The sequence below is a fragment of the Podarcis tiliguerta genome (genome assembly GCF_965153285.1).
Source record: "Podarcis tiliguerta genome assembly, chromosome: 9".
In the NCBI taxonomy this organism is placed as follows: domain Eukaryota; kingdom Metazoa; phylum Chordata; class Lepidosauria; order Squamata; family Lacertidae; genus Podarcis; species Podarcis tiliguerta.
Genome location: NC_139542.1, coordinates 54,734,990 through 54,748,094, shown reverse-complemented (window position 1 = coordinate 54,748,094; position 13,105 = coordinate 54,734,990). Strand labels below are relative to the sequence as shown.

General features: G+C 40.9%; 1 protein-coding gene across 1 annotated transcript in view; it reads right to left on the bottom strand.

The window, feature by feature from the left end:
• TUSC3 (tumor suppressor candidate 3) overlaps window positions 1-13,105 on the bottom strand; it is a 129,216-nt gene that overhangs the window by 56,619 nt on the left and 59,492 nt on the right. Inside the window, exons 4-6 of the mRNA XM_083458434.1 lie at window positions 10,841-10,981; window positions 9,210-9,350; window positions 2,918-3,007 (exon numbers count right to left, since the gene is read on the bottom strand). Coding sequence (XP_083314560.1) covers window positions 2,918-3,007; window positions 9,210-9,350; window positions 10,841-10,981 — 372 coding nt within the window. The remainder of the gene's footprint in view (window positions 1-2,917; window positions 3,008-9,209; window positions 9,351-10,840; window positions 10,982-13,105) is intronic.

The following is a 13,105-nucleotide window of genomic DNA, read 5'->3' as shown; positions in this document are numbered from 1 at the left end:
GCTGGCTCGCCAGACGCAGCTTGTCACGCTGGCCACGTGACCCGGAAGTGTCTGCGGACAGCGCTGGCTCCTGGCCTATAGAGTGAGATGAGCGCACAACCCTAGAGTCTGGCAAGACTGGCCCGTACGGGCAGGGGTACCTTTACCTTTACCTTTATTAGAGGACTGACAACACATCATAAGATGTCGAGAAAAAGGCAGAAAGTAATGAAAATAGGTCTCCTTATATTCCTCCTCTGGGACAGAGATTCCAAACCGAATCTATAAAAACTTACACTTTATTAAACACACACACACACAAACCCTAATTTAATTGTTAGCATCAGTTGTCTGCTCTCTGCCATTTCTCACCTTTCTGTCACTCCATATAAAAGGCATCATAAATTAAATCCTGAAATGGAGTAATGAAAAATTCTGAGCTGTTCTAAACACAGTGTTTTAGTGACACAGTTATTTATTACTTCCTTAGTCAAAGTTCTGCATAACAAAGCTGCCAGACCAAATGTGTCATTTTATGCCATCCATCAGCAACTATCCTCCCGTCACCAAGTAGATCAGTCATCAAATTCAGTCCGTCACTTTTTTTTCTTACTCTAATTAAGATATGAGGTATCAAAGAAAATTAAGAATGGCTTTCCTCTTGCAAGACTAAGCAAATTATTCTTCATTAAACAGTAATGAGAATGCATGAAAATGGTGGGAAGTTCAGCTCGCAGGAAGGGGGAGGGACAGATCCAATTTTTGTAAACTACCAACTCAATGACTTGTGGATTTCCCCCCCTAAAAAATATAATACTTTTATTCTGCTTTCTTCAAAGAACAATTCAAGAATGCAGCCCATCTTAGACCTTCTGTGTTTGGTGGGAAACAAGGTGAAATGGAGGTCTTTATGTCAAAGCCCTGACATTTGTTTTCTTGTGACAGTTTCTCTTACTATCTTTCATATCAGTCTTACTTCTTTTCTTCCACTTCTGTATCCCAGCAGGAAGTTCAAAGAGGATTACACTCTAAAAACCATGTATATACACCCAACACAAAAAACAAACTCCCAAGAGCCATCTGAGATTCAAATCACCCTTTGAAGTCAAAAGCATGATTATCATTATGCAGTCGGAACGCACCTCCTGGGACTTGATTCATTACAAATGATGAAGAATTTACAACAGCTGAACCAAGGGATCATCCACTAAGTTATGCAAATCTATTTACAATGTTTCCCAGTATCTTTTAAACCCTCCATCCTAGCGACACTTCACTTCACTTTAACCAGACCCTACTCCTTCTTCATCACAGCTTCCTGCTCAGTTTGATTCAGGAGATACTTTTAGAGAGGTTCCAAAATGCAGGACAAGGCAAAGGAAGGGGCCTGCAAACCAATTGCTTTTGTATGTCTTCCTTTAAATTACTATGTTTGATGAAACAAAACTAGCTCTCACCACTGAGGGAGACAGTATATTCAGCTTTCTGTGTATATTCAGCTTTCTGTGTTTTCTAGTTATCACACACTGTTTGATGAAACAGGTGATGTTCTGAAAAGGGGCTGAACATTTCTAAAAGAAGTAAAAGTAGCACAGACTATGTGAAGCATAAACAACAAGCTACTTCCATCTTCCATAACCACATATGCTAATGTTTACAACATGCTTAAGGTATTGATATTGAAATGCAAAGTCTCAAAGGACTTGAGACCAGGCTACCTCTGAGAAGGCCTTACCTTATCTATACTTTCCAGGTCACCAAGCCTTGGGAGAGTCACTCTTAGAAGGGCCATACACTCCTGATGTTAGTCTCATGTCCACTAAAACCAAGGCTTTTAGTGTGACAGCACCTGCCATCTGGAATGCGCTTCCAAAACACACCTGCCAGGCAGCTACAGCATTGTTAAACAGGCAGCTGCTTAAAACTCATCTATTCACCATGGCTTTCCCTGAGAAGGTGATGCAGCTATGTTTACTATTAGATTCTGATGGATTGTTGAATGTTGCTATGTTTAATGTAAGTTGTTTATTTTAAAGTTATTGTGACTCTTATATTGGATCAGATTGTTACTATGAATGTTTGATGTTTTATTATGTTTTTATGTCTTGGAAGCCGCCCAGAGTAGCTTGGGCAACCAAGCCAGATGGGTGGGGTATAAATGAATTATTATTATTATTATTATTATTATTATTATTATGAAGGAAGCTGATCAACTGAATTGTAATATATTTTGTACTTTTAAATGAATACATTTTTTGGTTATTTTATTCTGTTTGCTGCCATTTATTTCCCCTTAATAGCCCTTTTTGCAAATAAATAAATTGCAAACAAATAATCCATGCAAGTAACATTTGCTACACCTAGGCTGCATTTCTAAACATATTTATCAGGTCAAAAGCCTCTCCAGACACTCTATGCATAAATAAGTATAGAACTGAACTGCTGGAAAAACTTCATGACATGAGCCGATTAGAATGAAGCTGGTAGTCCAATTTTCTACCCAAAATCTTGACATTGTAGAAGGTGCTCACCCTTAGATAAAGCCTCCTGTCATCTCTTTGTATAACATGCGTGCAGACATATACTAAAAAAGTTTAAAACCTCACTAAAGATTTATAGGGAGAGTGGAAAGCCATAATTAGTATGCAGTCTGTCCATCTGCTGGTATGGCTAGAAGACAATTGGTAGAAGCAATTTTACATGAACTTTGGTTACAGACGAAGCATTTGCTTATGTTCACTGCACATTCCTGAAAAACAATTTCATTAAGTTCATGTGCTATCAAAAGCATGTGCTAGACACAAGTCTTTTGAAAAAACTGCCCCCGAAGGTAAATAATCGTCACTTATTTTCATACCCTATTCCCCTGCAACTTGAATTTATAGCCCCCTGTGATGACATCATTCTTTTTATACATTGGTAGAATAGGAGAACTTACCACTTGCCCATTCTGAGGATTTTTATGAGCATAAGGGGGCCCACGAATGTGATTCCACATTTGGCCAGAAGTCATAGCGAAAACGACACACTGCAAAAAGAAAAAGAAAAAGATGCTATTAATAGAACAAACAAAAGAAAGAAAGGGGGGAGCTCTTAAGTTTGCATGTCCAGGAAATATATCCCAATAATCAAGCAGCATATATTTTCAAGACAGATTACAGTGGTACCTCGGGTTAAGTACTTAATTCGTTCTGGAGGTCCATTCTTAACCTGAAACTGTTCTTAACCTGAAGCACCACTTAAGCTAATGGAGCCTCCTGCTGCTGCTGTGCCGCCAGAGCACGATTTCTGTTCTCATCCTGAAGCAAAGTTCTTAACCCGAGGTACTATTTCTGGGTTAGCAGAGTCTGTAAACTGAAGCGTATGTAACCTGAGGCAACACTGTACTAAAGTTAGGATATTACTTAAGGTAGGTAAAGGCAGGAAGCAAAGAGAAAATATAAAGCGGTATAGGAATAAAATGAATAATAATAATAAAATGGGCCTTCAAAGATTAGTTCCTCAGGGGGGGGGAATGAGGTAATGCTTTAAGTTTATAGAATTCCTTGCTTGTGGGACGAAGAATTCAGCCTATCTCTAATGAATTCACATATGGGGAGAGGGGGAGGAAACCAAACTCCAGTATTTGAGGAGGGGTGCTGTCAGCTAGAGTAGTTGTGTCATCCTTAGATGATCCAGTTGGAGAGCCAGATCTGAAAGTAACCAACACTTCACAGGCCAATTTGATAGGTGGGCGTGGCCATCCACCTGTCAATCACCTCCCATCATATAGTGTCAAGTGATTAAGGTTTGGCTGCAAAACCAGGAAGGGGGACAGAAAAGGATGCTAAGTTCAAAAAAAAATGCAGCATTTGGACTGCAAAGGAACAAGCAGCGGCACACTGGTTCCGATTCTTCCTTTGCAGCCACAGCTGAATTAGGCGCTTTGGTCAGTATTGGAAATTTAAACTTGCAGGTGGCTTCCCAGACTCAGGGGCTGCTGACAGTGAGTCTGCAGCTGTAGGGTTAGAAGGAAACTATACAATGACCATCCTGCCAACCTAGCAGTTCAAAAGCACGTCAAAGTGCAAGTAGATAAATAGATACCGCTCCGGCGGGAAGGTAAATGGCATTTCCGTGCGCTGCTCTGGTTTGCCAGAAGCGGCTTAGTCATGCTGGCCACATGACCCGGAAGCTGTACGCCGGCTTCCTTGGCCAATAAGCAAGATGAGTGCCGCAACCCCAGAGTCGGTCACGACTGGACCTAATGGTCAGGGGTCCCTTTACCTTTACTATACAATGACCAACGCTTTGCAGGGCAACTGCCTCAAACCTACAGCTAGTCCCAATTTTTTCTGTTTCTCTCCATATCACAGCTTTACTACTGCAATCTTGATGGAAGCAGTTTAACTTGAAAATTAATGAACATACAAGGATGAAAGAAGGGGAGGAGAGTCTCAGCTTGACAGACGTCCATGCTCTCAGATTTCGGGGGAAAAACCCAGCTCTCACTGGGGAACTTCCTTTTATCTTCCTTATAATTATCTATGTGGGGGCAAGCGCACCAACTGCTCAAGCGATAGGTACGAAAACGGAGTGGACTTGGCTTCTCAACTATCTTAATGCCCAGTTAATGATTGTGTTGTTCTCCCTAAGGCTTAGCAAGCCTAAAATACAAAAAATATGCTAATCCCAGGTCCAGCGGGGAGCCACATGCAGCTTAGAGCCTTTTGAGGCTGCCGGCAGCTTCCGAGCTGCGCTGACTATTGATTGACATGAATCAAGTTAGGAATGGTTTTGACAACCGCACACCTACTGTCTGCCTGCCTGAACTAGTTCACAGACTGGACCGGGCCTTCTTTTCGCCACCTGAATCATCTGTTAATAAGGAATAAGCTGGCACATGATTAAGGCAGGAGCTAATGGACAACATTAATGGGTCATTTGCATTACGTACAATCTGGAGGGAAAGCAAGCTCACACCTTTAGACGAGTCGTTGAGATCCATGCATGGACGATGCATGGAGCAGGGTATGTGGAAAGTAAGAGAAATCCGGGCATACAGAGGGAGCTGCTCTTTATCTCATTTTCCCCAAGGTTCTCTTTGCTTACCCACTACTGCTCAATTTATTGTTATCTCTTTCATATTACCTCTAAAGTATTCAACTCCACCTCCCCATTCATGTCATTATTTAAGCTGTCTCAGATGACAGTATGGGATCTACAGGCTCACAACTCCATATTATAAAGACATAATAAAAGGATATGGTAAAAGGATAGCATCTTGTACTTCGCTCCACAAATTAATAATCCGCCTCCTTCCTGTTTTGGAATATATAATCACTCTCCATTTTAGCAGAGTTTTAGTTGCTACACCAAGATAGAATTGAGCACTGGATTTTCTTTGTTGTTCCTTTTTTTTATTAAACTCTTGAATTTTCTGAACCCCCTAGGACTGAGGCTCAATGAAGTACTGCTGTCCAATTGGTTATTTTCTACTAACATCTCTGTATATGCTTAAAATCATTACGTGGCTTTTCGTTCCAAGCATAATAATTCCACCCTATGATTCCTCCAAGGAATCAAAAACTATGTATAACATTACCCAATTTATTCTAACAGGATATAGGTACAATACATAAGATGACAGGAACACCTCTTCCTGAACATTTCTGTACCAGGCAAGGGACAAAAGGGTCAGGTTAACACATTTGTAGACATCTTCAAAGTTTTGCAGCAGAGAGCAATCTTACTCAATCCAGCACCATGTTCTACATCTAAAAAGAGATGCTGCCTTCTCCATTCAAAAAATCCAGGGGGGAAAAGGTCCTCCCAGAAACCTCTGTGAGGAAATTCCCAGAAAGTAGTAAAACAGCAAAAGAAGGCGAGAGGAAGCAAGTGATAAGCAGATAAATTGTACTTGGGAGTAAACCTACTGAAATAATCTCCATTAATCTCAGTTTGGTCTATGCTGAGTATGACTAATGCTGATATCACCAAGAAAAAGTACACTGGCAGTACAAGATCCTCATCAAATTAGGAGTTTTGTAGCTCAATGGCAGAGCACATACAAAGTGTCACAGTCAATCCTGGTAGTGCTAGGAAGGATCCCTGCATGAAACCCTGCAGAGACATTGTCACTTGGTTCAGAAGTAATGAGCTAGATTGACCCAATGGCGCTAGATGGACTCTGTTCCTAAAAGACCATGAAACCAGTATTGTGTTCCCAAGGGGGTTGTGGAATTGTTTTCCTAACTCCACTCTTTACCAAACCACATGGCAAACTGGTTTTGAGATTTATTTATTTTTCAGGTGATTCCAAAGAAGTTGGAAAATGTTCAGCTGGCCTTCTGTGCCAAGGACAAAAAGTAACAAATCCCGCTGGGCTACTGCCATATCCCTGCATGGAGATTCGTAGTTATTTACATCCTGCAAGTCAGACAAGTTTGCAGCCAAATATATAGGTCAAACTATATATTATGGTGGCATGACCTGAATATCAGAATGTGAGTCATGTAGATTAATGCCACAGATGAGTAGACAGGGAACCTTTCCCTCACCTTCTCTTCCCTCACACCCCAGAAAATCTGTTTTTATCAGCATTTTTTTTTCTCATTCTGGGCACCAGAAAACGAACTGGGAGGAAGCAGTTTCTCTCAGGAGCAAGCGGAGAAATTTCAGCATTCCTTCCTGTGGAAAGTGCAATTTTATTTCCCCTCTCCACTTTAAAAGAATTCAGCAACAATTTCAGGTGACACAGGTACTGCCCACTGTCTGGTCTAACTCCCACGTCAGATTCATAATTATTTTGTTTTAGCTTTATGGACTAGGGATAAAGGGATAAAACAAAGGAAGCATCTCACAACTATTTTCTGCAGGACACAAGACATGTTAGCAGTCCGTAACCTGTAAAACGGTGTGGGTGGCGTTTGATTGAGAAGGCAGAGAAACGAATGAAGCAGGTGGCATTTAAGAATGTAATGGGAAAAAGAAATCAGAAATGTTTCTAAAGCGAAAATATCTACCTTAATATTCTTATGGCTAAATACAGCTGTTCCTTCCAAAGAGAGATATGATTTTGCATGAATAAAAGATCTTTAAAAGCTACCAACAAATCATCACCACCACCTCTTATCTTTGAAGATACCACCATGGAAGAGTTCAAGATTGGAAATCTGCTTCAATAGACAATTTGTCAAACAATTTAACTGCATTTTCTCTCATATATATATGGGGTGGGGAAGATGAGGAGAAAGATAACTAAGCAGCTCCTTTCCATTTTCCCAGCTCTGCAGGGAATTCAAAAGGAGTACCTGTGGGTAGGAAAGCTACAAACTTAGCAGGACTTCAGGAGCTATTGTGCAGTGTGATTTTAGCTACATCTTATATAGGAAAGAGTCCTGTGGCATCTTAAGTATTAAAAAATAAGTTCTGGCTTTTGCAAGCAAGAGCCAACCTCATGAGCTGTAGAAGGTGGACAAAAAAAATGTTGAATGTTTGTCAAGGCAGCTTACAACATATTTTAATGATGCATGCTTACATATATGCATGTATACACAAGCCCCCAAAGTGAACAAACGTGGGGCAGGTTATATGGTAAAATGAGAGTAACAAGCAAATGTATATGTGGGGTCCCTGTGTTCAATGCATGTGTTAACGACTATCAAGGACCAAAGCCTAGATGGGGACAACTTAGCATACTGGTTCATGACAAAATAAATAAATAATTTAAAAACTGTACAGTAGCACCTTAGGTAAAGAGACCTCTGACCATTAGGTCCAGTCGTGGCCGACTCTGGGGTTGCGGCGCTCATCTTGCTTTATTGGCCAAGGGAGCTGGTGTACAGCTTCCGGGTCACGTGGCCAGCATGACTAAGCCGCTTCTGGCGAACCAGAGCAGCACACAGAAACGCCGTTTACCTTTGCGCCGGAGCGGTACCTAGTTATCTACTTGCACTTTGACATGCTTTCGAACTGCTAGGTTGGCAGGAGCAGGGACCGAGCAACGGGAGCTCACCCAGCCACGGGGATTCAAACTGCCGACCTTCTGATCGGCAAGTCCTAGGCTCTGTGGTTTAACCCACAGCGCCACCCGCGTCCCTTTAGTAGCACCTTAGAGACCAACCAAATTTGTTTTGGGTATAAGCTTTTGTGTGCATGCACACTTCTTCAGATACTGCATGCACACAAAAGGTTATGCCCAGAACAAACTTATTTGGTCTCTAAGGTGCTACTGGACAATTTTTAAATTTATTTCAACTGTGTCAGACCAACACGGCTACCTACCTGAATCTGGTTCATGACAGTTCAGCAACTGAACCATGCACTGTTAGCAGAATTGTTACTTACATGTGAAGGAAGTAACAATAAAAGGAAGAGCTCAATGTGGAGGTGGGAGTATAAGTAATACTCTCGGACTTGGGAGTTCTCCCAGCTCCATTATTCTGTCAGGTTCATAAACTTCAGTGGCGGGTGGTGGTGGTGACAGCTTTGTTTTAAAATAGAATTGCCTTGTTCTCATGGGCGCAGAGATTTTTTTAAACAACAACAAAGCAGCAGCACAAGTAAAAGACTGAAAACAACTACGCAACACAGATTCATTATAACGGATGCTGAACAATAAATGAAGGTATTTCAACAGTGGATTCAAGTACTGAGATTTCAGATGAGGGAGCTGCATTCCCACCCACTGCAGCTAAGCTCTTACCTAGCAAAGATGTCATGGAAGAGAAGTTTGGTACAAGAAACTAACATTAGCTGCAGCCACGTGGCTCATATTTTCCCATGCCAACTTTCAAGGAGCCCAGCTCTATCTTACGTTTCAGTCACTAAAACTAATGTTATATATTTGATAAAACAGTGATTATCAGTATCTTTAATTGCATAAGCATACCCACCCTACACCCAGTTCTGAGCAACAGTTAACTTGTGAGTTGTAACCTTCATGCCTTTGAACTTGGGGGGGGGGGGTGTCAATTTAACCAACTTCTGCCAACACTGGAACCAATTACAATTAGTCAGGGTATCGGCAACCTCTTAATTGCATGCTAGCACTGTTTACTGCCCTTGAGGTTTGGCCCAGCTGTTGCTGTTATGATTTCACAATCAATGCTGTCTCTCGCTAACCTATTTATTAATGCAGTGCTCTCTCATTAACAGTGCGAATGGGACTTGAAATCTTGTTATATAAACAATTAAATTAATTGAGCTTCAGAAAGTTTTTTTTTTAAAAAAATGAAAAGTTGGCTTACCAGTGCTGCCATTGCCCAGCCAGTCTTGTTGTAGATGAACTCCAAGTTGTTTCGCCGCAAATAGAGTAAGCCACCGACTAGCGACACCAGGAGAGCCAATGCAATGGTACCTGAATAGTTTGGGGGCCTGAACACTCTGATCTGTAAAACAAGAAAAAGCATGACATGTGTTTTTCTGCTTTCTGATGTATAAGTAGGCATACAGAATTTACATACTAAACAGAGCCAGCCATTCACAATTAAACTTGTACACATCTAGTCAAGTACAGTGGTGCCTCGCAAGACGAAATTAATTCGTTCTGCGAGTTTTTTCATTCTACGAGTTTTTTCGTCTTGCGAAGCACCAATGTGTATTGACGGTTTCCCATAGGAATGCATTGGCGGTTTAAAAAAAAAAGGCGCAAGACGTTTCGTCTTGCGAAGCAAGCCCATAGGGAAATCCGTCTTGCGAAGCACCTCAGAAAACGAAAAACTCTTTCGTCTTGCGAGTTTTTCGTCTTCCGAGGCATTCGTCTTGCGAGGTACCACTGTAAAATGACACAAGTACAGATTAAAACTGCTTGCTGGAGGCAGGGCTTTTTAAAGGAGGAACTCACAGGAACTCAATTTCGGCACCTCTCAGGTGGGCACCATTACCATTATAAGAGAACAAGGGAGGTGTTCATGGTGAGTTCCAGCACCACTTTTTCTAGAAAAATAGCACTGGGCTGGATCCAACGGGAACTATATTCCAAATCACCTGGAGGACACCAGATTGGCTACCTCTCCTCTAAGCCTTCAATGGCAACTACAAAACCACATTCAGATGGCAGCAAGTTTACTCTAGTCACAGCAACAGGACACAGAAGTGGCAGAGCCTGGCAAAGGGGCCTGATGGTCTAAACTCAGGAGATAACTTGAAAGAATTTCCACTGGCAGGTTCTCCTGCACTAGACCTGATGAAATGAAAGGGAACTTGTAGTCGTCAATTCATTTTAGCGATGTTTGCACAAGAGAATGTGCTGGTGAGCTGTGCCCCATTTGAGCAGTGAACCTAAAAACATCGCCCAGTTTCTTGAAAAGTCCCCTTTGCATCAACCCTAAGAAGCGGTCAAGATTTTAATTCTTCATTATTTCTAAAGAGACTTCTAGTTTTTCTTTTAGATAAATATGGGACTTTCCCTACAATGTTCTTGCCCACTACGCTTGCATGCAGTTAAATAAAGTTGTTCAGTATATTTACCAATTGTACATCTACAGCATTATTTTTTTAAAAAACAACAACTACTCAGTGTTAGACTTAGGAGTTATTACTAGCAATAAGAAATATTTCAAGTACGTGCTCACATTAATCAATTAATTGGTACAATATCATTCCTCATGTTCTGCTAGGAGACAGCCAGATTAATATTTTAGCTACCAAAGCAAGATTGAAATACATCGTTAATTTTTTCCCCTCTGGAGTTACCAAAGAGTGATAGAGTAGCACAGCTGGCACTTTTATTATTTTAATACATTTTGTAGAGGACTCTTATGGGGGGGATATCATTTGAAGGTAGTGGGGAAGAGGGAACCCCAATTCCCAAGGTCTGTTTGTCACAGAACATGAAGATAAGTGTGGATGAGTCTCTTAACTTTGTCAAGTGACTTACATGAACATCAGTTCTGTCAGCTATCCACTTAGCTAACTGCTCTGCTGCGAATCCAATTCTCTGCAGGTCAAATGTGTCAGCTCTCCTGGGCTTCCCTTTCGGAGGGAAATGCATGAACGTTGGAGCGGAGTTCATATTGAGCTATGAGAGACAACAAAGATGCCACCAAATATTAAAAAAAGCATATCTGTCCTTTGTCAGCCTTTTGGGAAACTGTTAAAAGTATGGAAGTATGTTGCATATAATGCTTAGCAATGTGCCATTAAATCAAGCCACTAGGCTTCTATCAAGTCCCCATCTACTGTATGGGAACAATAAGGTCAGTACACTACAGGTCAGCTGCGCAGATGTAATTTATGTATTTAAAGTCATTTACAGATCACCTTCTATTGTAAAAACAGGGCAATTTGCAAAGCAGAAATTATACAATACAATATTCAACAGATGTACAAAAGTTCAGTACAGCGAGTACTAAGGATCAGGGTAGTAGGAATCCCCATGTGAACAGTTAAGCTTTTAAACAGTCAGTTGAGTACCTCTCATTGGTTCTTATGGGGGGTGGGGTTGGAACTCAAAAGATGAAATATAAAAGCTAAGTATCATCACCAGCCTAGACCTTATGATAAGCTGACCTGTAGAAGTCGACAAAAGGAAATGCTTCCTGACCCCTCATTTTCTCTGCAGCCACTGTATCTCTTAAAAATATCTTGTGTTCGGGGGTACTCCCAGAACAATGTGGGATGAAACATGGGGAAGGGCACTAAGAGAAGTGGGGAATTGCATTAAATCAGGTTTGGATCCTAAGCTAAGGAAATTCTCATAAGAAAAGTTGCTGTTGCTTCATCTTTCTCCAAATAGCCCTTGTGCCTCATCCCACATTCTTCAAGAGCTTCCAAGCCTCCTTGGTCATCATAGGTAACTACAGAGGGAAGGATGGAAAAGGAAACTTTCCTTCCAATGACTCCCTTAAAGCTATGTCGGGATCCAAGCTGTTGTTTTCCACTAACGAAAGGCAATATTGTATTTATTTATACTCTCTCTCTCTCAGAACTCAGGGATGTGGACATATAAGGTTACCCTGAAATCTGAGTGAAGAAACCTGTGAAAGCAACGAGGATGGAACAAGATTGCCTCTAATGACATACACAAGCCCAGCCATTTTCATTACCAGGGCTGTATGCTCACTACACAACTAAATTATGTTACATAAATACATTATTTAAATGTTGCAAATTCAAATTATGTACAATAATCAAGCTGGATGTTAAATAATTGGATTTATTCCAAGTACAACATATTCTCTTCCTCCGCGGAATATTTTTTGACAACCCAATATGTCGTGAAACTGCAAAATATGAGGCACTAGGAAATGTGGTTGGTTGTGGGTTGTTTTTTGTTGTTGTTTTTTTTGGTCAAATGTAATATTTCAGAAGACAGCACATAGCTTTGCTGAACTAGACTGCAACTCGCTTTGTGAACTGGCAAAAGTGAGGTCTTTTTAAAGAAGTAATCAATTTGAATGATATGCATTTTATGCGAACTCGATTACTCAGGTCCATGGGGTGCGCGAGAGAGGATGGAAGAGGAAAAAGAAAGCAAACAGCAATAAGGTAAAAAGTTATCAGCAATAGGGAAGGACAAAAGCTACACATTGTGTTAGGGTGGCCATCAAAAACAGTCTCTCTGTGCCACACTCTTCTTCCCCTTTCCCCCATAACATATATATTCAATTACATCTGATGTGATGCCATCACAGTACACGTTTTCCGTCCAACAGCAGCTGATGCTGAAGAATGGGAGAACATAGGTAATGGCATCAAATCTCTGACAACTGATATGCATTATGGAGAGAAGGGGGAGAAAATGACATGGCAAGTTGGTTACAGGTGGCCATGACCTACATTTTAGTATAAAACTATTAGTGTCAAAGTTTCAGGATAACTGGAAGCAGTAGCAATCTTGTTTTATAAAAATAAACTGATCTCTTAAAAAACTTTTAAACTTGTTTTCTTGTATAGCCTGGGGAGAAGTGGTAGGCTTCTGTGTGTGTATATGTGTGTGCATGTGCCTGTGTGTGTATGTGTATGTATATATAGCACAGTAAAGTAAGAAAGCAGTTTATTTCACTTGCTTTTCAGAACACTAGCTACTTTTGTCTGTTGCACTAAAAAAAAACCCCCACCCAACCTCTGTATATTTATTTGACAGTAGCCCCATAAAACCCACTGAGGGTTACTTTTGGGCACAGTTATCTAGGTTGGGAAT